A 23,293-nucleotide genomic window follows, 5' to 3' on the forward strand; every position below is an offset into this window, starting at 1 on the left:
AGTGGTGAAGAATTACAATATTGCATACATTCTGAGATATTTTGAGAGTGAATATTTTGTCAAAAAAACCAACAACCATCAAGATCACATCATTAATAGCCACTACTGCCCACTCACTGTGAAACTAACACTTTTCCTTGATTTGGGAGATTAAGATTTTTCAAAGAAAAGCTGTTTCTAACAGAAATATAAGTAATACAGTCAAATGAAGGGAAACTTTATACTAACATATTGACATCTCATTTTTGTGGCAAACATTTCACATTCGGTTACAAAGATGTAGCTATTGCAAAAGTGTATTTCATTCAGTTAGTGAACACCTCTCCACAAGAGATTCACCTCTATGGTTTCTCCTGTGTATATTGACCCTCAGGTGTTTTCTCAAGAATGTGATTTGAGAAAATCTTTTTCCAAAAGTGTTGCAATTATGTGACTCCTGACTTGTGTGGGTTCAATTAGAAAACTACTTGTCTGTATTCACTCGTATATGCATTTTCAATTCAAGCACTCCAGAGAATCTTTTCCCACAGGTCTTACGAAGTTACGGCTTCTCACCAGTGTGGATTCTTCTAATGTGGACCATCAAGTTACCATTACATACAAAACCTTTCCCACATGTTTTACAAGTAAATGGCTTCTCACCTGTGTGGATTCTCATGTGGACCAAGAAGTTACTGTTACTACCAAAATCTTTTCCACATGTTTTGCAAGAATATGGCTTCTCACCAGTGTGGGTTCTTATATGACTCCTCAATGATGAAGCCTGACTGAATTTCGTACCACATGTTTTGCAAGAATACGGCTTCTCGCCTGTATGGACTCTCATGTGGACTGTCAATTCTCTATTACGGATGAAATCTTTCCCACATGTTTTACAAGTAAACGGTTTCTCACCTGTGTGGGTTCCCATATGAGTCTTCAATGATGTTACGTGACCGAATCTTTTCCCACATGTTTTGCAAATGAACGGCTTCTCACCTGTATGGGTTCTCATATGGACTGCCAATTGACCATTCAGTCTGAAAGCTTTCCCACATGTTTTACAAGAATATGGCTTCTCACCAGTGTGGGTTCTTATATGAATCTTCAATGATGACATGCAAGTGAATGTTTTCCCACATGTGTCACAGCTGAAAGACTGTTTACCTGTGTTAGTGGTACGGTGAATCTCTAACAAGTTAGAGTTCTTTACATTGTTACTGTGACTTCTGCTTTTGCGATGTTTTTTCTGTGATTTCGGCTCTGCATCTCTAGTTGATCCTGAGTCTCCATGCTCGCCTCCTCTCTGATCTTGGCTCTCAGCTTCATGAGAGATGTGAGAGAAGAGCTGGTGGTCACTGTTTGGTACCGATACCACAGAGGTTATAACTGGCATGTTGACAACAGACTCTTTCTCTGCAGCATTCAAGTAAAGAGTCTGAACTTCACTGTTGTCAGCTTCCTCATGAGTAGGAGTCAACATAAAGGAATCAGTCTCCTGCTTCAGTACAAGCTGCTCTCCCTCCTGACTGGTGCAGAGTTCCTCCTGTTCATCTTTAATCTGTGGAGGATCTGGGTCCTCTTGGTCCAGACTGGAGTTCCTCTCCTGAATACAGAGCTGCTGGTCAACGGGAACCTCCTCCTCCTTACAGACATGTTGCTGTGGGAGCTCTGTAGGGACAGAGAACAAAAGCAATATGATACTAACGTTACTGTGATGAGAGAAAAACGGACATCTGAGCAGACAAATACAACCAGTATATCTTTAAACCATTATGTACGTAGCCCCCCTAGACCCCTAGGAGAACATTTTTATCATCTCCTTCCCCCGAGTTAGGTATCTCGTTCCCCCGAGTTAGGTATCTCGTTCCCTCGAGTTAGGTATCTCGTTCCCCCAAGCACTACAAAGAATCTTTTCCCACAGGTCTTACGAAGTTACGGCTTCTCACCAGTGTGGATTCTTCTCATGTGGACCATCAAGTTACTACTACATCTGAAATCTTTCCCACATGTTTTACAAGTAAACGGCTTCTCACCTGTGTGGGTTCTCATGTGGACCATCAAGCTACTATTATGTCCGAAATCTTTCCCACAGGTTTTACAAGTAAACGGCTTCTCACCTGTGTGGTTTCTCATGTGGATTGTCAATTTTCCATTCAGTCTGAAAGCTTTTCCACATGTTTTGCAAGAATATGGCTTCTCACATGTGTGGGTTCTTATATGACTCTTCAATGTTGATGCCTGACTGAATCTTTTCCCACATGTTTTGCAAGAATATGGCTTCTCACCTGTGTGGGTTCTCATGTGGACCATCAAGTTATTATTACATTCGAAATCTTTCCAACATGTTTTACAAGTAAACGGCTTCTCACCTGTGTGGGTTCTCATGTGGACTGTCAATTTTCCATTTAGTCTGAAAGCTTTTCCACATGTTTTGCAAGAATATGGCTTCTCACCTGTGTGGACTCTCATGTGGACCAACAAGCTACTATTATGTCCGAAAGCTTTTCCACATGTTTTGCAAGAATATGGCTTCTCACCTGTGTGAGTTCTCATGTGGACTGTCAAATCTCTATTTTGTTTGAAATCTTTCCCACATGTTTTACAAGTAAACGGCTTCTCACCTGTGTGGATTCTCATGTGGACCAAGAAGTTACTGTTACTACCAAAATCTTTTCCACATGTTTTGCAAGAATATGGCTTCTCACCTGTGTGGACTCTCATGTGGACCAACAAGCTACTATTACGTCCGAAAGCTTTTCCACATGTTTTGCAAGAATATGGCCTTTCACCAGTGTGGGTTCTTATATGACTCTTCAATGTTGATTTCCGAATATATTTTTTTCCGCATGTTTTGCAAGAATATGGCTTCTCACCTGTGTGAGTTCTCATGTGGACTGTCAATTCACTACTTTGTATGAAAGCTTTCCCACATGTTTTACAAGTATACGGCTTCTCACCTGTATGGGTTCTCATGTGGACTTTCAATGAACCGTTACGCATGAAATCTTTTCCACATGTCTTACAAGTAAACGGTTTCTCACCTGTGTGGGTTCTAATATGAATCTTCAATGATGTTATGTGACTGAATCTGTTCCCACATGTTTTGCAAACGAACGGCTTCTCACCTGTGTGGGTTCTAATGTGTCTCTGCAATTCAAAATTATACTTAAAATCTTTTCCACATGTATCACATTTGAAAGACTGTTTACCTGTGTTAGTGGTACGGTGAATCTCTAACAAGTTAGAGTTGTTTACATTGTTACTGTGACTTCTGCTTTTGCAATGTCTTTTCTGTGACTTCAGCTCTGCATCTCTAGTTGATCCTGAGTCTCCATGCTCGCCTCCTCTCTGATCTTGGCTCTCAGCTTCATGAGAGATGTGAGAGAAGAGCTGGTGATCAGTTTGGTACCGATACCACAGAGGTTATAACTGGCATGTTGACAACAGGCTCTTTCTCTGCAGCATTCAAGTAAAGAGTCTGATCTTCACTGTGGTCAGCTTCCTCATGAGTAGGAGTCAACATAAAGGTCTCAGTCTCCTGCTTCAATACAAGCTGCTCTCCCTCCTGACTGGTGCAGAGTTCCTCCTGTTCCTCTTTAATCTGTGGAGGATCTGGGTCCTCTTGGTCCAGACTGGAGTTCCTCTCCTGAATACAGAGCTGCTGGTCAACGGGAACCTCCTCCTCCTTACAGACATGTTGCTGTGGGAGCTCTGGAGGGACAGAGAACAAAAGCAATATGATACTAACGTTACTGTGATGAGAGAAAAACAGACATCTGAGCAGACAAATACAACCAGTATGTCTTTAAACCATTATGAGTCATTTTGCCCCGTTATTTTAACTTTAAAAATATATATTTTTTTAAATATAGAAAATAAACATATACATTTGTTATATAGTACATATAAGTTTGATGCTTTTTTACTATGTAGGCTACATTCCTCAAGGAATTGAGAAAACTTTTAGAGGTCAAAAACAGTCTGCAGTATAGCTAGGAATTTATTCATCTTGATATTTAAATGTGGAACCTTCCAAAAAGGTACACAAGTTTGATGGTATAATTTACTAAGTAGGCTATTTTCATTTCCAGTGAACATAAGTAAAGACATGTCTCGTCAGAATTGGGCAGAGTAGAGATGTACATATAATAAATTGACCAAATATTCTTCTTTTTTGTTGCAAAATGAGCAACTTTTAGAAATTATTCATAAATGCCTTATTCAAAGTTTGGTATTTCAGATTGATTTAGCAACCACTTTTTTTATTTTTATATTTGTATCAATATATCATGTTATATAGTAGACTAATACAAAAAAACTTAGGCTACCAACTGCTGCTGTGACATTTATTATAAAAATAAAAATAAAAAATACAAAAACAAATGAGCAGCGAAAGAAGAAGAATTCAAATTGTTTAAGTAAAAAAAACTGTGTAATTCACAGTGCATTAAAAATGTTGAGTAAGAACGGAAATACGAGAAAAACATGTTCAAACTCAGACAAATCATTATGTACAATGCCCATGTCAGTGCCACATAATGACATCATATTTAAATGTTTTGGGGTTAAAAGTGGTGAAGAATTACAATATTGCATACATTCTGAGATATTTTGTGAGTGAATATTTTGTCAAAACCAACAACCATCAAGATCACATCATTAACAGCCACTACTGCCCACTCACTGTGAAACTAACACTTTTCCTTGATTTGGGAGATGAAGATTGTTTCAAAGAAAAACGGTTTCTAACAGAAATATAAGTAATACAGTCAAATGAAGGGAACCTTTATACTAACATATTGACATCTCATTTTTGTGGCAAACATTTTACATTCAGTTACAAAGATGTAGCTATTGCAAAAGTGTATTTCATTCAGTTAGTGAACACCTCTCCACAAGAGATTCACCTCTATGGTTTCTCCTGTGTATATTGACCCTCAGGTGTTTTCTCAAGAATGTGATTTGAGAAAATCTTTTTCCGCACGTGTTGCAATTATGTGGCTCCTGACTTGTGTGGGTTCAAATAGAAAACTACTTGTCTGTATTCACTCGTATATGCCTTTTCAATTCAAGCACTACAAAGAATCGTTTCCCACAGGTCTTACGAAGTTACGGCTTCTCACCAGTGTGGATTCTTCTCATGTGGACCATCAAGCTACTATTATGTCCGAAATCTTTCCCACATGTTTTGCAAATAAACGGCTTCTCACCTGTGTGGGTTCTCATGTGGACTGTCAATGATGATGCCTGACTGAAATCTTTCCCACATGTTTTGCAAGAATATGGCTTCTCGCCTGTATGGGTTCTCATGTGGACTGTCAATTCACCATTAAGTCTAAAATCTTTCCCACATGTTTTACAAGAAAACGGCGTCTCACCTGTGTGGGTTCTCATGTGGACTGTCAATTGAACACTCAGTCTGAAAGCTTTTCCACATGTTTTGCAAATGTACGGCTTCTCACCTGTGTGGGTTCTTATGTGAGTCTTCAATGATTGTGGCAGACAGAATTTTTTTCCACATGTTTCGCAAGAATATGGTTTCTCACCTGTGTGGGATTTCATGTGGACCAACAAGTTACTATTAAATGCGAAATGTTTTCCACATGTTTTACAAGTAAACGGCTCCTCACCTGTGTGGGTTCTCATGTGGACTGTCAATTGATCATTCAGTCTGAAAGCTTTTCCACATGTTTTGCAAATGTACGGCTTCTCACCTGTGTGGGTTCTCATATGACTCTTCAATGATGATGCCTGAGTGAATGTTTTCTCACATGTTTTGCAAAAATACGGCTTCTCACCTGTGTGAGTTCTCATGTGAACTGTCAATTCACCATTAAGTCTGAAATCTTTCCCACATGTTTTACAAGTAAACGGCCTCTCACCTGTGTGCATTCTCATGTGGACCAACAAGCTATTGTTACGTCCGAAATCTTTTCCACATGTTTTGCAAGAATATGGCTTCTCACCAATGTGGGTTCTTATATGACTCTTCAATGATGAAGTCTGACTGAATGTTTTCCCACATGTTTCGCAAGAATATGGCTTCTCGCCTGTATGGACTCTCATGTGGACTGTCAATTCAAAACTTTGTATGAAAGCTTTCCCACATGTTTTGCAAGAATATGGCTTCTCACCAATGTGGGTTCTTATATGACTCTTCAATGCTGATGACCGACTGAATTTTTTCTCACATGTTTTGCAAGAATACGGCTTCTCACCTGTATGGGTTCTCATGTGGACTGTCAATTGACTAGTTTGTATGAAACCTTTTCCACATGTTTTACAAGTAAACGGCTTCTCACCTGTGTGGGTTCTAATATGAATCTTCAATGATGTTTTGTGACTGAATCTTTTCCCACATGTTTTGCAAACGAACGGCTTCTCACCTGTGTGGGTTCTCATGTGTCTCTGCAATTTTAACTTAAACTTAAATTCTTTCCCACATGTGTCACATTTGAAAGACTGTTTACCTGTGTTAGTGGTACGGTGAATCTCTAACAAGTTAGAGTTGTTTACATTGTTACTGTGACTTCTGCTTTTGCGATGTTTTTTCTGTGATTTCGGCTCTGCATCTCTAGTTGATCCTGAGTCTCCATGCTCGCCTCCTCTCTGATCTTGGCTCTCAGCTTCATGAGAGATGTGAGAGAAGAGCTGGTGGTCACTGTTTGGTACCGATACCACAGAGGTTATAACTGGCATGTTGACAACAGACTCTTTCTCTGCAGCATTCAAGTAAAGAGTCTGAACTTCACTGTTGTCAGCTTCCTCATGAGTAGGAGTCAACATAAAGGAATCAGTCTCCTGCTTCAGTACAAGCTGCTCTCCCTCCTGACTGGTGCAGAGTTCCTCCTGTTCATCTTTAATCTGTGGAGGATCTGGGTCCTCTTGGTCCAGACTGGAGTTCCTCTCCTGAATACAGAGCTGCTGGTCAATGGGAACCTCCTCCTCCTTACAGACATGTTGCTGTGGGAGCTCTGGAGGGACAGAGAACAAAAGCAATATGATACTAACGTTACTGTGATGAGAGAAAAACGGACATCTGAGCAGACAAATACAACCAGTATATCTTTAAACCATTATGTACGTAGCCCCCCTAGACTCCTAGGAGAACATTTTTATCATCTCCTTCCCCCGAGTTAGGTATCTCGTTCCCCCGAGTTAGGTATCTCGTTCCCCCGAGTTAGGTATCTCGTTCCCCCGAGTTAGGTATCTCGTTCCCTCGAGTTAGGTATCTCGTTACCCCGAGTTAGGTATCTCGTTACCCCGAGTTAGGTATCTCGTTCCCTCGAGTTAGGTATCTCGTTACCCCGAGTTAGGTATCTCGTTACCCCGAGTTAGGTATCTCGTTCCCCCGAGTTAGGTATCTCGTTCCCCCGAGTTAGGTATCTCGTTCCCCCGAGTTAGGTATCTCGTTCCCCCGAGTTAGGTATCTCGTTCCCTCGAGTTACTTCATAGAGCACTTCTTCCAATCATTCCTGACTGTCCACACATTGCTGATGTACAGAGCCCCCCTAGATGATTTACTTCGATAAAGTGGGAAAGATATTGACAGATTCAAACTTCCTGGGTCAATAACTCATAACAGAAACATTGTTTAAACACAAACAACGTCTCTTTCTAGTAAGGTAGACAACGAGCTACAACCTCATTTTAATCAACACATAACGTTGGTCTCTATGCGCAGCCGGCGGTGAGACGAGTGGTCAGGGACCTTCTACAAAATGCAATGCCGAAAAGAGAAAACTATTCAATAACTTCAGTATTATGCAGTGTAGTACCACCAAAATCACTTCACACATCAATGGCCTCTTCCTGATTATACTTATTAAACTAATTAAAACATTTTGATGCACTAAACTTTATAAAAGTGAAGTTATTGAATATTTTTCCCATTTAAAATTCACCAAAATTATGCAAACGCATATTTTTATATCGAGAATTGTGTAAATTTACTGGTATTGGTATCGACTACTAGATTTCTGGTACCGTGACATCCCTATACTTGGACGCATAAACACCTTTAACACTTACAAAACACTTGTCCAGGATATTGTCTTTTCTGGTCTGGTCCTTAACATACTGTTGGAACCCAGGTAACACAGTCTCCAGGTAACCCAGGTAACCCAGTCTCCAGGTAACACAGTCTCCAGGTAACACGGTCTCCAGGTAACACTGGTTCAAGTCCCCCACCACTACTGCAAGTAGCCAACAACCAGTAGCTTCTCATCATGGAGTCATACTGCCCATCTTTATAAAGATCATAGTAGTAGTCCTCACCTCTCCTGTGTAACTGTATATCTTTATAAAGATCATAGTAGTAGTCCTCACCTCTCCTGTGTAACTTGATCTCGGGTTTCAACACGATATCCAACAGTCTGCGCTGACGATCGATCTCTTCCTCCTGCTCGACGATAGTTTTCTCTAAAACTCTGAATATTTCTTCAGCAGCAGCAGTTAGTCGCCCGTTAACAAACTCTCTCAAAGACTCAACTGAAGACATTGTTGTTTGATCATCAAGTGAAGAGTTACCCGCACTACGACTACAACATGTCTTCAGCTGACTGAACAAGCAGCATGCAGCTCATAACGCTACTAGTAGTGTTGTTTACTTCCGCTGGGTGTCACACTGGGAAGGTCCGACAGTGGACGTGAGAAAGCTTTTTTCCCCGCCTTCATACCTTGGAGGTCTACAGACCTTGTAGCCTATAGAACATATTTACTAATATATATTAGTAAATATGTTTTATAGGCTACAAGGTGTGTATATATATATATATATATATATATATATATATATACATATTTATATATATATATATATATATATATATACATATTTATATATTTTTTTTTTTACATAAGTAAATAAATAAAACAAGATTAAATATTTTAACTTTAAAAATATATATATTTTTTAAATATAGAAAATAAACATATACATTTATACACAATAAATGGATAACTATTGTTATTTTTTGTTGCAAAATGGGCAACTTAAAAAAATATTAATAAATGCCTCATTCAAAGTTTGGTAGCTTACATTTCAGATTGATTTAGCAACCGTTTTTCATCTTTTTATTAATACATCATAAAATATATTTGCTGCTATTTTTTTTTTTTTTTTACACAAGTAAATAAACGAAACAAGATGAAATATTTTTACTTTAAAAATTTTTTTTTTTTAAATATAGAAAATAAACATTTAAATTTATACACTATAAATGGACCAACTGTTGTTTGTAATTCACAGTGCATTAAAAATGTTGAGTAAGAACGGAAATACGAGCAAAACATATTCAAACTGAGACAACTCATTATGCACTATGCCCATGTAAGTTGCACATAATGACATCATATTTAAATGTTTTGGGGTTAAAAGTGGTGAAGAATTACAATATTGCATACATTCTGAGATATTTTGTGAGTGAATATTTTGTCAAAAAAACCAACAACCATCAAGATCACATCATTAATAGCCACTACTGCCCACTCACTGTGAAACTAACACTTTTCCTTGATTTGGGAGATTAAGATTTTTCAAAGAAAAGCTGTTTCTAACAGAAATATAAGTAATACAGTCAAATGAAGGGAAACTTTATACTAACATATTGACATCTCATTTTTGTGGCAAACATTTCACATTCGGTTACAAAGATGTAGCTATTGCAAAAGTGTATTTCATTCAGTTAGTGAACACCTCTCCACAAGAGATTCACCTCTATGGTTTCTCCTGTGTATATTGACCCTCAGGTGTTTTCTCAAGAATGTGATTTGAGAAAATCTTTTTCCAAAAGTGTTGCAATTATGTGACTCCTGACTTGTGTGGGTTCAATTAGAAAACTACTTGTCTGTATTCACTCGTATATGCATTTTCAATTCAAGCACTCCAGAGAATCTTTTCCCACAGGTCTTACGAAGTTACGGCTTCTCACCAGTGTGGATTCTTCTAATGTGGACCATCAAGTTACCATTACATACAAAACCTTTCCCACATGTTTTACAAGTAAACGGCTTCTCACCTGTATGGGTTCTCATATGGACTGCCAATTGACCATTCAGTCTGAAAGCTTTCCCACATGTTTTACAAGAATATGGCTTCTCACCAGTGTGGGTTCTTATATGAATCTTCAATGATGACATGCAAGTGAATGTTTTCCCACATGTGTCACAGCTGAAAGACTGTTTACCTGTGTTAGTGGTACGGTGAATCTCTAACAAGTTAGAGTTCTTTACATTGTTACTGTGACTTCTGCTTTTGCGATGTTTTTTCTGTGATTTCGGCTCTGCATCTCTAGTTGATCCTGAGTCTCCATGCTCGCCTCCTCTCTGATCTTGGCTCTCAGCTTCACGAGAGATGTGAGAGAAGAGCTGGTGGTCACTGTTTGGTACCGATACCACAGAGGTTATAACTGGCATGTTGACAACAGACTCTTTCTCTGCAGCATTCAAGTAAAGAGTCTGAACTTCACTGTTGTCAGCTTCCTCATGAGTAGGAGTCAACATAAAGGAATCAGTCTCCTGCTTCAGTACAAGCTGCTCTCCCTCCTGACTGGTGCAGAGTTCCTCCTGTTCATCTTTAATCTGTGGAGGATCTGGGTCCTCTTGGTCCAGACTGGAGTTCCTCTCCTGAATACAGAGCTGCTGGTCAACGGGAACCTCCTCCTCCTTACAGACATGTTGCTGTGGGAGCTCTGGAGGGACAGAGAACAAAAGCAATATGATACTAACGTTACTGTGATGAGAGAAAAACGGACATCTGAGCAGACAAATACAACCAGTATATCTTTAAACCATTATGTACGTAGCCCCCCTAGACCCCTAGGAGAACATTTTTATCATCTCCTTCCCCCGAGTTAGGTATCTCGTTCCCCCGAGTTAGGTATCTCGTTCCCCCGAGTTAGGTATCTCGTTCCCTCGAGTTAGGTATCTCGTTCCCCCGAGTTAGGTATCTCGTTCCCTCGAGTTAGGTATCTCGTTCCCCCGAGTTAGGTATCTCGTTCCCTCGAGTTACTTCATAGAGCACTTCTTCCAATCATTCCTGACTGTCCACACATTGCTGATGTACAGAGCCCCCCTAGATGATTTACTTCGATAAAGTGGGAAAGATATTGACAGATTCAAACTTCCTGGGTCAATAACTCATAACAGAAACATTGTTTAAACACAAACAACGTCTCTTTCTAGTAAGGTAGACAACGAGCTACAACCTCATTTTAATCAACACATAACGTTGGTCTCTATGCGCAGCCGGCGGTGAGACGAGTGGTCAGGGACCTTCTACAAAATGCAACGCCGAAAAGAGAAAACTATTCAATAACTTCAGTATTATGCAGTGTAGTACCACCAAAATCACTTCACACATCAATGGCCTCTTCCTGATTATACTTATTAAACTAATTAAAACATTTTGATGCACTAAACTTTATAGAAGTGAAGTTATTGAATATTTTTCCCATTTAAAATTCACCAAAATTATGCAAAAGCATATTTTTATATCGAGAATTGTGTAAATTTACTGGTATTGGTATCGACTACTAGATTTCTGGTACCGTGACATCCCTATACTTGGACGCATAAACACCTTTAACACTTACAAAACACTTGTCCAGGATATTGTCTTTTCTGGTCTGGTCCTTAACATACTGTTGGAACCCAGGTAACACGGTCTCCAGGTAACACTGGTAACACAGTCTCCAGGTAACACGGTTTCCAGGTAACCCAGGTAACACAGTCTCCAGGTAACACGGTCTCCAGGTACCCCAGGTAACACAGTCTCCAGGTAACACGGTCTCCAGGTAACCCAGGTAACACTGGTTCAAGTCCCCCACCACTACTGCAAGTAGCCAACAACCAGTAGCCTCTCATCATGGAGTCATACTGCCCATCTTTATAAAGATCATAGTAGTAGTCCTCACCTCTCCTGTGTAACTTGATCTCGGGTTTCAACACGATATCCAACAGTCTGCGCTGACGATCGATCTCTTCCTCCTGCTCGACGATAGTTTTCTCTAAAACTCTGAATATTTCTTCAGCAGCAGCAGTTAGTCGCTCGTTAACAAACTCTCTCAAAGACTCAACTGAAGACATTGTTGTTTGATCATCAAGTGAAGAGTTACCCGCACTACGACTACAACATCGTCTTCAGCTGACTGAACAAGCAGCATGCAGCTCATGACGCTACTAGTAGTGTTGTTTACTTCCGCTGGGTGTCACACTGGGAAGGTCCGACAGTGGACGTGAGGCAGCTTTTCTTTCCGCCTTCATACCTTGGAGGTCTACAGACCTTGTAGCCTATAGAACATATTTACTGCTATTTTTTTTATTTTTATTTTTTTACATAAGTAAATAAACGAAACAAGATTAAATATTTTTACTTTAAAAATATATATTTTTAAATATAGAAAATAAACATATAAATGTATATACAATAAATGGACCAACTATTGTTATTTTTTGTTTGCAATTGAGTAACTTTAAGAAATTATGAATAAATGTAATATTCAAAGTTTGGTAGCTTACATTTCAGATTGATTTAGCAACCGTTTTCATCTTTTTATTAACACATCATGTTATAGAGTAGGCTAATACAAACAAATATTTAAAAAAATATATTTTAACTTTAAAAATATATATATTTTTTAAAAATATAAAAAATAAACATTTACACTAGTTACATAGTACATATAAATTTGATGCTTTTTTACAATGTACGCTACATTCCACAAAGAATTGAGAACATTTTTAGAGGTCAAAAACAGTCTGCAATATAGCTAGTACAGCTTTTCTTTCCATTTTCATACCTTGGAGTTCTACATACCTTGTAGCCTATAAAATATATTTACTGTTATTTTTTTTTTACACAAGTAAATAAACAAAACAAGATGAAATATTTTTACTTTAAAATTATATTTTTTAAATATAGAAAATAAACATATACATTTGTACATTTATACACAATAAATGGACCAATTACTTTTATTTTTTTTGCAAAATGAGTAACTTTTAGAAATTAATAATAAATGCCTCATTCATTGTGCCCTTAAGGAGAACAAATCGTTACTCCAAGTCCTTTATCCCTTCTGCTGTTAAGCTGCTGAACACAGACCATACCCATTTTAAATGACTATTATTTAGAGGAATTTTAAGATATGCTGTTCTTATATATTGTTCCTTATTATTTGACTTTTATTGCTATAATCCTATGTATTTATATGGTTCTTATTGTAACTTGTCCCTCCAACTGCCCCATGCCTTTAATATGTTTCCTTTGACTTTAATTATTGGTTGTCTGTTGTATGTCACACAAATACAACGAGTATGTCTTTAAAACATTATTTAAAGATTTAGATTCATAAATGTCTTATTCAAAGTTTGGTATTTCAGATTGATTTAGCAACCATTGTTTTTAAAAAAAAATCTTTTTATCAATATATCATGTTATAGAGTAGACTAATACAAAAAAACATAGGCTACCAACTGCTGCTGTTGCATTTATTCAAACTTGTGTGTCAGTAGTAAGGATGTACATGTATCATTCCACAAGGACATTTGGAACGTTTTAGTAAACTACAACTGTTTTTTTATTTTTTGTTTAATAGCAGTCAATGATTTAGCATGAAAAAACAAAAAAACAAATAAGCAGCGAAGGAAGAAGAATTCAAATTGTTTAAGTAGAAATACCACAGTGTAATTCACAGTGCATTCAAAATATTGAGTAAGAACGGAAATACGAGCAAAACATGTTTAACTGTGAAACTAACACTTTTCCTTGATTTGGGAGATGAAGATTGTTTCAAAGAAATACTGTTTCTAACAGAAATATAAGTAGTACATTCAAATGAAGGGAACCTTTATACTAACATATTGACATCTCATTTTTGTGGAAAACATTTTACATTCAGTTACAAAGATGTAGCTATTGCAAACGTGTATTTCATTCAGTTAGTGAACACCTCTCCACAAGAGATTCACCTCTATGGTTTCTCCTGTGTATATTGACCCTCAGGTGTTTTCTCAAGAATGTGATTTGAGAAAATCTTTTTCCGCACGTGTTGCAATTATGTGACTCCTGACTTGCGTGGGTTCAAATAGAAAACTACTTGTCTGTATTCACTCGTATATGCCTTTTCAATTCAAGCACTACAAAGAATCTTTTCCCACAGGTCTTACGAAGTTACGGCTTCTCACCAGTGTGGATTCTTCTCATGTGGACCATCAAGCTACTATTATGTCTGAAATCTTTTCCACATGTTTTGCAAGTAAACGGCTTCTCACCTGTGTGGGTTCTCATGTGGACTGTCAATTGACTAGTTTGTATGAAACCTTTTCCACATGTTTTACAAGTAAACGGCTTCTCACCAGTGTGGATTCTTCTCATGTGGACCATCAAGCTACTATTATGTCTGAAATCTTTTCCACATGTTTTGCAAGTAAACGGCTTCTCACCTGTGTGGGTTCTCATGTGGACTGTCAATTGACTAGTTTGTATGAAACCTTTTCCACATGTTTTACAAGTAAACGGCTTCTCACCAGTGTGGATTCTTCTCATGTGGACCATCAAGTTACTATTATGTCTGAAATCTTTTCCACATGTTTTGCAAGTAAACGGCTTCTCACCTGTGTGGGTTCTCATGTGGACTGTCAATTGACTAGTTTGTATGAAACCTTTTCCACATGTTTTACAAGTAAACAGCTTCTCACCTGTGTGGGTTCTAATGTGGATTGTCAATTTTCCATTCAGTCTGAAAGCTTTTCCACATGTTTTGCAAGAATATGGCTTCTCACCTGTGTGGGTTCTCATGTGGACTGTCAATTGACTAGTTTGTATGAAACCTTTTCCACATGTTTTACAAGTAAACAGCTTCTCACCTGTGTGGGTTCTAATGTGGATTGTCAATTTTCCATTCAGTCTGAAAGCTTTTCCACATGTTTTGCAAGAATATGGCTTCTCACCTGTGTGGGTTCTTATATGACTCTTCAATGTTGATGCCTGACTGAATCTTTTCCCACATGTTTTACAAGAATATGGCTTCTCACCTGTGTGGGTTCTCATGTGGACTGTCAATTGACTAGTTTGTATGAAACCTTTTCCACATGTTTTACAAGTAAACAGCTTCTCACCTGTGTGGGTTCTAATGTGGACTGTCAATTGACCATTCAGTCTGAAAGCTTTCCCACATGTTTTACAAGAATATGGCTTCTCACCAGTGTGGGTTCTTATATGAATCTTCAATGATGACATGCAAGTGAATGTTTTCCCACATGTGTCACAGCTGAAAGACTGTTTACCTGTGTTAGTGGTACGGTGAATCTCTAACAAGTTAGAGTTCTTTACATTGTTACTGTGACTTCTGCTTTTGCGATGTCTTTTCTGTGACTTCAGCTCTGCATCTCTAGTTGATCCTGAGTCTCCATGCTCGCCTCCTCTCTGATCTTGGCTCACAGCTTCATGAGAGATGTGAGAGAAGAGCTGGTGATCACTGTTTGCTACCGATACCACAGAAGTTATAACTGGCATGTTGACAACAGGCTGTTTCTCTGCAGCATTCAAGTAAAGAGTCTGATCTTCACTGTGGTCAGCTTCCTCATGAGTAGGAGTCAACATAAAGGTCTCAGTCTCCTGCTTCAGTTCAAGCTGCTCTCCCTCCTGACTGGTGCAGAGTTCCTCCTGTTCCTCTTTAATCTGTGGAGGATCTGGGTCCTCTTGGTCCAGACTGGAGTTCCTCTCCTGAATACAGAGCTGCTGGTCAACGGGAACCTCCTCCTCCTTACAGACATGTTGCTGTGGGAGCTCTGGAGGGACAGAGAACAAAAGCAATATGATACTAACGTTACTGTGATGAGAGAAAAACAGACATCTGAGCAGACAAATACAACCAGTATGTCTTTAAACCATTATGAGTCATTTTGCCCCGTTATTTTAACTTTAAAAATATATATATTTTCAAATATAGAAAATAAACACATACATTTGTTATATAGTACATATAAGTTTGATGCTTTTTTACTATGTAGGCTACATTCCTCAAGGAATTGAGAAAACTTTTAGAGGTCAAAAACAGTCTGCAGTATAGCTAGGAATTTATTCATCTTGATATTTAAATGTGGAACCTTCCAAAAAGGTACACAAGTTTGATGGTATAATTTACTAAGTAGGCTATTTTCATTTCCAGTGAACATAAGTAAAGACATGTCTCGTCAGAATTGGGCAGAGTAGAGATGTACATATAATAAATTGACCAAATATTCTTCTTTTTTGTTGCAAAATGAGCAACTTTTAGAAATTATTCATAAATGCCTTATTCAAAGTTTGGTATTTCAGATTGATTTAGCAACCACTTTTTTTATTTTTATATTTGTATCAATATATCATGTTTTATAGTAGACTAATACAAAAAAACTTAGGCTACCAACTGCTGCTGTGACATTTATTATAAAAATAAAAATAAAAAATACAAAAACAAATGAGCAGCGAAAGAAGAAGAATTCAAATTGTTTAAGTAAAAAAAACTGTGTAATTCACAGCGCATTAAAAATGTTGAGTAAGAACGGAAATACGAGAAAAACATGTTCAAACTCAGACAAATCATTATGTACAATGCCCATGTCAGTGCCACATAATGACATCATATTTAAATGTTTTGGGGTTAAAAGTGGTGAAGAATTACAATATTGCATACATTCTGAGATATTTTGTGAGTGAATATTTTGTCAAAACCAACAACCATCAAGATCACATCATTAACAGCCACTACTGCCCACTCACTGTGAAACTAACACTTTTCCTTGATTTGGGAGATTACGATTTTTCAAAGAAAAACGGTTTCTAACAGAAATATAAGGAATACAGTCAAATGAAGGGAACCTTTATACTAACATATTGACATCTCATTTTTGTGGCAAACATTTTACATTCAGTTACAAAGATGTAGCTATTGCAAAAGTGTATTTCATTCAGTTAGTGAACACCTCTCCACAAGAGATTCACCTCTATGGTTTCTCCTGTGTATATTGACCCTCAGGTGTTTTCTCAAGAATGTGATTTGAGAAAATCTTTTTCCAAAAGTGTTGCAGTTATGTGGCTCCTGACTTGTGTGGGTTCAAATAGAAAACTACTTGTCTGTATGCACTCGTATATGCCTTTTCAATTCAAGCACTACAAAGAATCGTTTCCCACAGGTCTTACGAAGTTACGGCTTCTCACCAGTGTGGATTCTTCTCATGTGGACCATCAAGCTACTATTATGTCCGAAATCTTTCCCACATGTTTTGCAAATAAACGGCTTCTCACCTGTGTGGGTTCTCATGTGGACTGTCAATGATGATGCCTGACTGAAATCTTTCCCACATGTTTTGCAAGAATATGGCTTCTCACCTGTATGGGTTCTCATGTGGACTGTCAATTCACCATTAAGTCTAAAATCTTTCCCACATGTTTTACAAGAAAACGGCGTCTCACCTGTGTGGGTTCTCATGTGGACTGTCAATTGAACACTCAGTCTGAAAGCTTTTCCACATGTTTTGCAAATGTACGGCTTCTCACCTGTGTGGGTTCTTATGTGAGTCTTCAATGATTGTGGCAGACAGAATTTTTTTCCACATGTTTCGCAAGAATATGGTTTCTCACCTGTGTGGGATTTCATGTGGACCAACAAGTTACTATTAAATGCGAAATGTTTTCCACATGTTTTACAAGTAAACGGCTCCTCACCTGTGTGGGTTCTCATGTGGACTGTCAATTGATCATTCAGTCTGAAAGCTTTTCCACATGTTTTGCAAATGTACGGCTTCTCACCTGTGTGGGTTCTCATATGACTCTTCAATGATGATGCCTGAGTGAATGTTTTCTCACATGTTTTGCAAAAATACGGCTTCTCACCTGTGTGAGTTCTCATGTGAACTGTCAATTCACCATTAAGTCTGAAATCTTTCCCACATGTTTTACAAGTAAACGGCCTCTCACCTGTGTGCATTCTCATGTGGACCAACAAGCTATTGTTACGTCCGAAATCTTTTCCACATGTTTTGCAAGAATATGGCTTCTCACCAATGTGGGTTCTTATATGACTCTTCAATGATGAAGTCTGACTGAATGTTTTCCCACATGTTTCGCAAGAATATGGCTTCTCGCCTGTATGGACTCTCATGTGGACTGTCAATTCAAAACTTTGTATGAAAGCTTTCCCACATGTTTTACAAGTAAATGACTTCTCACCTGTGTGGGTTCGTATATGACTCTTCAATGCTGATGACCGACTGAATTTTTTCTCACATGTTTTGCAAGAATATGGCTTCTCACCTGTGTGGGTTCTCATGTGGACTGTCAATTGACTAGTTTGTATGAAACCTTTTCCACATGTTTTACAAGTAAACGGCTTCTCACCTGTGTGGGTTCTAATATGAATCTTCAATGATGTTTTGTGACTGAATCTTTTCCCACATGTTTTGCAAACGAACGGCCTCTCACCTGTGTGGGTTCTCATGTGTATCTGCAATTTTAACTTAAACTTAAATTCTTTCCCACATGTGTCACATTTGAAAGACTGTTTACCTGTGTTAGTAGTACGGTGAATCTCTAACAAGTTAGAGTTGTTTACATTGTTACTGTGACTTCTGCTTTTGCGATGTTTTTTCTGTGATTTTGGCTCTGCATCTCTAGTTGATCCTGAGTCTCCATGCTCGCCTCCTCTCTGATCTTGGCTCTCAGCTTCATGAGAGATGTGAGAGAAGAGCTGGTGATCACTGTTTGGTACCGATACCACAGAGGTTATAACTGGCATGTTGACAACAGACTCTTTCTCTGCAGCATTCAAGTAAAGAGTCTGAACTTCACTGTGGTCAGCTTCCTCATGAGTAGGAGTCAACATAAAGGAATCAGTCTCCTGCTTCAGTACAAGCTGCTCTCCCTCCTGACTGGTGCAGAGTTCCTCCTGTTCATCTTTAATCTGTGGAGGATCTGGGTCCTCTTGGTCCAGACTGGAGTTCCTCTCCTGAATACAGAGCTGCTGGTCAACGGGAACCTCCTCCTCCTTACAGACATGTTGCTGTGGGAGCTCTGGAGGGACAGAGAACAAAAGCAATATGATACTAACGTTACTGTGATGAGAGAAAAACGGACATCTGAGCAGACAAATACAACCAGTATATCTTTAAACCATTATGTACGTAGCCCCCCTAGACCCCTAGGAGAACATTTTTATCATCTCCTTCCCCCGAGTTAGGTATCTCGTTCCCCCGAGTTAGGTATCTCGTTCCCTCGAGTTAGGTATCTCGTTCCCCCGAGTTAGGTATCTCGTTCCCTCGAGTTAGGTATCTCGTTCCCCCGAGTTAGGTATCTCGTTCCCTCGAGTTACTTCATAGAGCACTTCTTCCAATCATTCCTGACTGTCCACACATTGCTGATGTACAGAGCCCCCCTAGATGATTTACTTCGATAAAGTGGGAAAGATATTGACAGATTCAAACTTCCTGGGTCAATAACTCATAACAGAAACATTGTTTAAACACAAACAACGTCTCTTTCTAGTAAGGTAGACAACGAGCTACAACCTCATTTTAATCAACACATAACGTTGGTCTCTATGCGCAGCCGGCGGTGAGACGAGTGGTCAGGGACCTTCTACAAAATGCAACGCCGAAAAGAGAAAACTATTCAATAACTTCAGTATTATGCAGTGTAGTACCACCAAAATCACTTCACACATCAATGGCCTCTTCCTGATTATACTTATTAAACTAATTAAAACATTTTGATGCACTAAACTTTATAGAAGTGAAGTTATTGAATATTTTTCCCATTTAAAATTCACCAAAATTATGCAAAAGCATATTTTTATATCGAGAATTGTGTAAATTTACTGGTATTGGTATCGACTACTAGATTTCTGGTACCGTGACATCCCTATACTTGGACGCATAAACACCTTTAACACTTACAAAACACTTGTCCAGGATGTTGTCTTTTCTGGTCTGGTCCTTAACATACTGTTGGAACCCAGGTAACACAGTCTCCAGGTAACCCAGGTAACCCAGTCTCCAGGTAACACGGTCTCCAGGTAACCCAGGTAACACAGTCTCCAGGTAACACGGTCTCCAGGTAACCCAGGTAACACAGTCTCCAGGTAACACTGGTTCAAGTCCCCCACCACTACTGCAAGTAGCCAACAACCAGTAGCCTCTCATCATGGAGTCATACTGCCCATCTTTATAAAGATCATAGTAATAGTCCTCACCTCTCCTGTGTAACTTGATCTCTTTATAAAGATCATAGTAGTAGTCCTCACCTCTCCTGTGTAACTTGATCTCTTTATAAAGATCATAGTAGTAGTCCTCACCTCTCCTGTGTAACTTGATCTCGGGTTTCAACACGATATCCAACAGTCTGCGCTGACGATCGATCTCTTCCTCCTGCTCGACGATAGTTTTCTCTAAAACTCTGAATATTTCTTCAGCAGCAGCAGTTAGTCGCTCGTTAACAAACTCTCTCAAAGACTCAACTGAAGACATTGTTGTTTGATCATCAAGTGAAGAGTTACCCGCACTACGACTACAACATCGTCTTCAGCTGACTGAACAAGCAGCATGCAGCTCATGACGCTACTAGTAGTGTTGTTTACTTCCGCTGGGTGTCACACTGGGAAGGTCCGACAGTGGACGTGAGGCAGCTTTTCTTTCCGCCTTCATACCTTGGAGGTCTACAGACCTTGTAGCCTATAGAACATATTTACTGCTATTTATTTTATTTTTATTTTTTTACATAAGTAAATAAACGAAACAAGATTAAATATTTTTACTTTAAAAATATTTTTTTAAATATAGAAAATAAACATAAATGTATATACAATAAATGGACCAACTATTGTTATTTTTTGTTTGCAATTGAGTAACTTTAAGAAATTATGAATAAATGTAATATTCAAAGTTTGGTAGCTTACATTTCAGATTGATTTAGCAACCGTTTTCATCTTTTTATTAACACATCATGTTATAGAGTAGGCTAATACAAACAAATATTTAAAAATATATATTTTAACTTTAAAAATATATATTTTTTAAAAATATAAAAAATAAACATTTACACTAGTTACATAGTACATATAAATTTGATGCTTTTTTACAATGTACGCTACATTTCACAAAGAATTGAGAAAATGTTTAGAGGTCAAAAACAGTCTGCAGTATAGCTAGTACAGCTTTTCTTTCCACTTTCATACCTTGGAGGTCTACATACCTTGTAGCCTATAAAATATATTTACTGCTATTTTTTTTTTACATGAGTAAATAAACAAAACAAGATGAAATATTTTTACTTTAAAATTATATTTTTTTTAAATATAGAAAATAAACATATACATTTGTACATTTATACACAATAAATGGAGCAATTACTTTTATTTTTTTTGCAAAATGAGTAACTTTTAGAAATTAATAATAAATGCCTCATTCATTGTGCCCTTAAGGAGAACAAATCGTTACTCCAAGTCCTTTATCCCTTCTGCTGTTAAGCTGCTGAACACAGACCATACCCATTTTAAATGACTATTATTTAGAGGAATTTTAAGATATGCTGTTCTTATATATTGTTCCTTATTATTTGACTTTTATTGCTATAATCCTATGTATTTATATGGTTCTTATTGTAACTTGTCCCTCCAACTGCCCCATGCCTTTAATATGTTTCCTTTGACTTTAATTATTGGTTGTCTGTTGTATGTCAGACAAATACAACGAGTATGTCTTTAAAACATTATTTAAAGATTTAGATTCATAAATGTCTTATTCAAAGTTTGGTATTTCAGATTGATTTAGCAACCATTGTTTTTAAAAAAAAATCTTTTTATCAATATATCATGTTATAGAGTAGACTAATACAAAAAAACATAGGCTACCAACTGCTGCTGTTGCATTTATTCAAACTTGTGTGTCAGTAGTAAGGATGTACATGTATCATTCCACAAGGACATTTGGAACGTTTTAGTAAACTACAACTGTTTTTTTATTTTTTGTTTAATAGCAGACAATGATTTAGCATGAAAAAACAAAAAACAAATAAGCAGCGAAGGAAGAAGAATTCAAATTGTTTAAGTAGAAATACCACAGTGTAATTCACAGTGCATTCAAAATATTGAGTAAGAACGGAAATACGAGCAAAACATGTTTAACTGTGAAACTAACACTTTTCTTTGATTTGGGAGATTAAGATTGTTTCAAAGAAATACTGTTTCTAACAGAAATATAAGTAATACATTCAAATGAAGGGAACCTTTATACTAACATATTGACATCTCATTTTTGTGGAAAACATTTTACATTCAGTTACAAAGATGTAATTATTGCAAAAGTGTATTTCATTCAGTTAGTGAACACCTCTCCACAAGAGATTCACCTCTATGGTTTCTCCTGTGTATATTGACCCTCAGGTGTTTTCTCAAGAATGTGATTTGAGAAAATCTTTTTCCGCACGTGTTGCAATTATGTGACTCCTGACTTGTGTTGGTTCAAATAGAACACTACTTGTCTGTATTCACTCTCTCTTTCTAGTAAGGTAGACAACGAGCTACAACCTCATTTTAATCAACACATAACGTTGGTCTCTATGCGCAGCCGGCGGTGAGACGAGTGGTCAGGGACCTTCTACAAAATGCAATGCCGAAAAGAGAAAACTATTCAATAACTTCAGTATTATGCAGTGTAGTACCACCAAAATCACTTCACACATCAATGGCCTCTTCCTGATTATACTTATTAAACTAATTAAAACATTTTGATGCACTAAACTTTATAAAAGTGAAGTTATTGAATATTTTTCCCATTTAAAATTAACCAAAATTATGCAAACGCATATTTTTATATCGAGAATTGTGTAAATTTACTGGTATTGGTATCGACTACTAGATTTCTGGTACCGTGACATCCCTATACTTGGACGCATAAACACCTTTAACACTTACAAAACACTTGTCCAGGATATTGTCTTTTCTGGTCTGGTCCTTAACATACTGTTGGAACCCAGGTAACACAGTCTCCAGGTAACTCAGGTAACCCAGTCTCCAGGTAACACGGTCTCCAGGTAACCCAGGTAACACAGTCTCCAGGTAACACGGTCTCCAGGTACCCCAGGTAACACAGTCTCCAGGTAACACGGTCTCCAGGTAACCCAGGTAACACAGTCTCCAGGTAACACTGGTTCAAGTCCCCCACCACTACTGCAAGTAGCCAACAACCAGTAGCCTCTCATCATGGAGTCATACTGCCCATCTTTATAAAGATCATAGTAGTAGTCCTCACCTCTCCTGTGTAACTTGATCTCTTT

General features: G+C 37.9%; 3 protein-coding genes across 3 annotated transcripts; all 3 read right to left on the reverse strand.

Annotated features, from left to right (window-relative positions):
* Positions 1-1,914: 1,914 nt before the first annotated feature.
* On the reverse strand, positions 1,915-2,955 carry LOC141760504 (uncharacterized). Its single transcript, XM_074623358.1, has one exon. The coding sequence runs from the start codon at positions 2,953-2,955 to the stop codon at positions 1,915-1,917; it is 1,041 nt and encodes a 346-aa protein (XP_074479459.1).
* A 1,359-nt stretch (positions 2,956-4,314) lies between these two features.
* On the reverse strand, positions 4,315-8,482 carry LOC141760503 (uncharacterized). The gene is made up of 2 exons (XM_074623357.1): positions 8,311-8,482; positions 4,315-6,956 (listed from the first exon to the last, which is right to left on the reverse strand). The coding sequence occupies exons 1-2, from the start codon at positions 8,480-8,482 to the stop codon at positions 5,092-5,094; spliced, it is 2,037 nt and encodes a 678-aa protein (XP_074479458.1). The 3' UTR covers positions 4,315-5,091.
* Positions 8,483-13,067: 4,585 nt separating this feature from the next.
* On the reverse strand, positions 13,068-20,573 carry LOC141761288 (uncharacterized). The gene is made up of 4 exons (XM_074624622.1): positions 20,517-20,573; positions 14,910-15,763; positions 14,257-14,657; positions 13,068-13,075 (listed from the first exon to the last, which is right to left on the reverse strand). Exons 1-4 carry the CDS (start codon positions 20,571-20,573, stop codon positions 13,068-13,070), a joined length of 1,320 nt encoding a protein of 439 aa, XP_074480723.1.
* Positions 20,574-23,293: the final 2,720 nt, after the last annotated feature.

This window comes from Sebastes fasciatus, chromosome 22 (assembly GCF_043250625.1).
Source record: "Sebastes fasciatus isolate fSebFas1 chromosome 22, fSebFas1.pri, whole genome shotgun sequence".
Taxonomy (NCBI): Eukaryota; Metazoa; Chordata; class Actinopteri; order Perciformes; family Sebastidae; genus Sebastes; species Sebastes fasciatus.

Coding starts and splice junctions, on each gene's coding strand:
- LOC141760503 (XM_074623357.1), bottom strand. CDS start 8,482: ATGTCTTCAGTTGAGTCTTTGAGAGAGTTTGTTAACGGGCGACTAACT. Junction 6,957..8,310: donor GATCAAGTTACACAGGAGAG/GTGAGGACTACT, acceptor CTGTCCCTCCAG/AGCTCCCACAGCAACATGTC.
- LOC141761288 (XM_074624622.1), bottom strand. CDS start 20,573: ATGAGCTGCATGCTGCTTGTTCAGTCAGCTGAAGACGATGTTGTAGTC. Junction 15,764..20,516: donor ATGTTGTAGTCGTAGTGCGG/GTAACTCTTCAC, acceptor GAGCTCCCACAG/CAACATGTCTGTAAGGAGGA. Junction 14,658..14,909: donor AAGCCATATTCTTGCAAAAC/ATGTGGAAAAGC, acceptor TACTTGTAAAAC/ATGTGGAAAAGGTTTCATAC.
- LOC141760504 (XM_074623358.1), bottom strand. CDS start 2,955: ATGAGAACCCATACAGGTGAGAAGCCGTATACTTGTAAAACATGTGGG.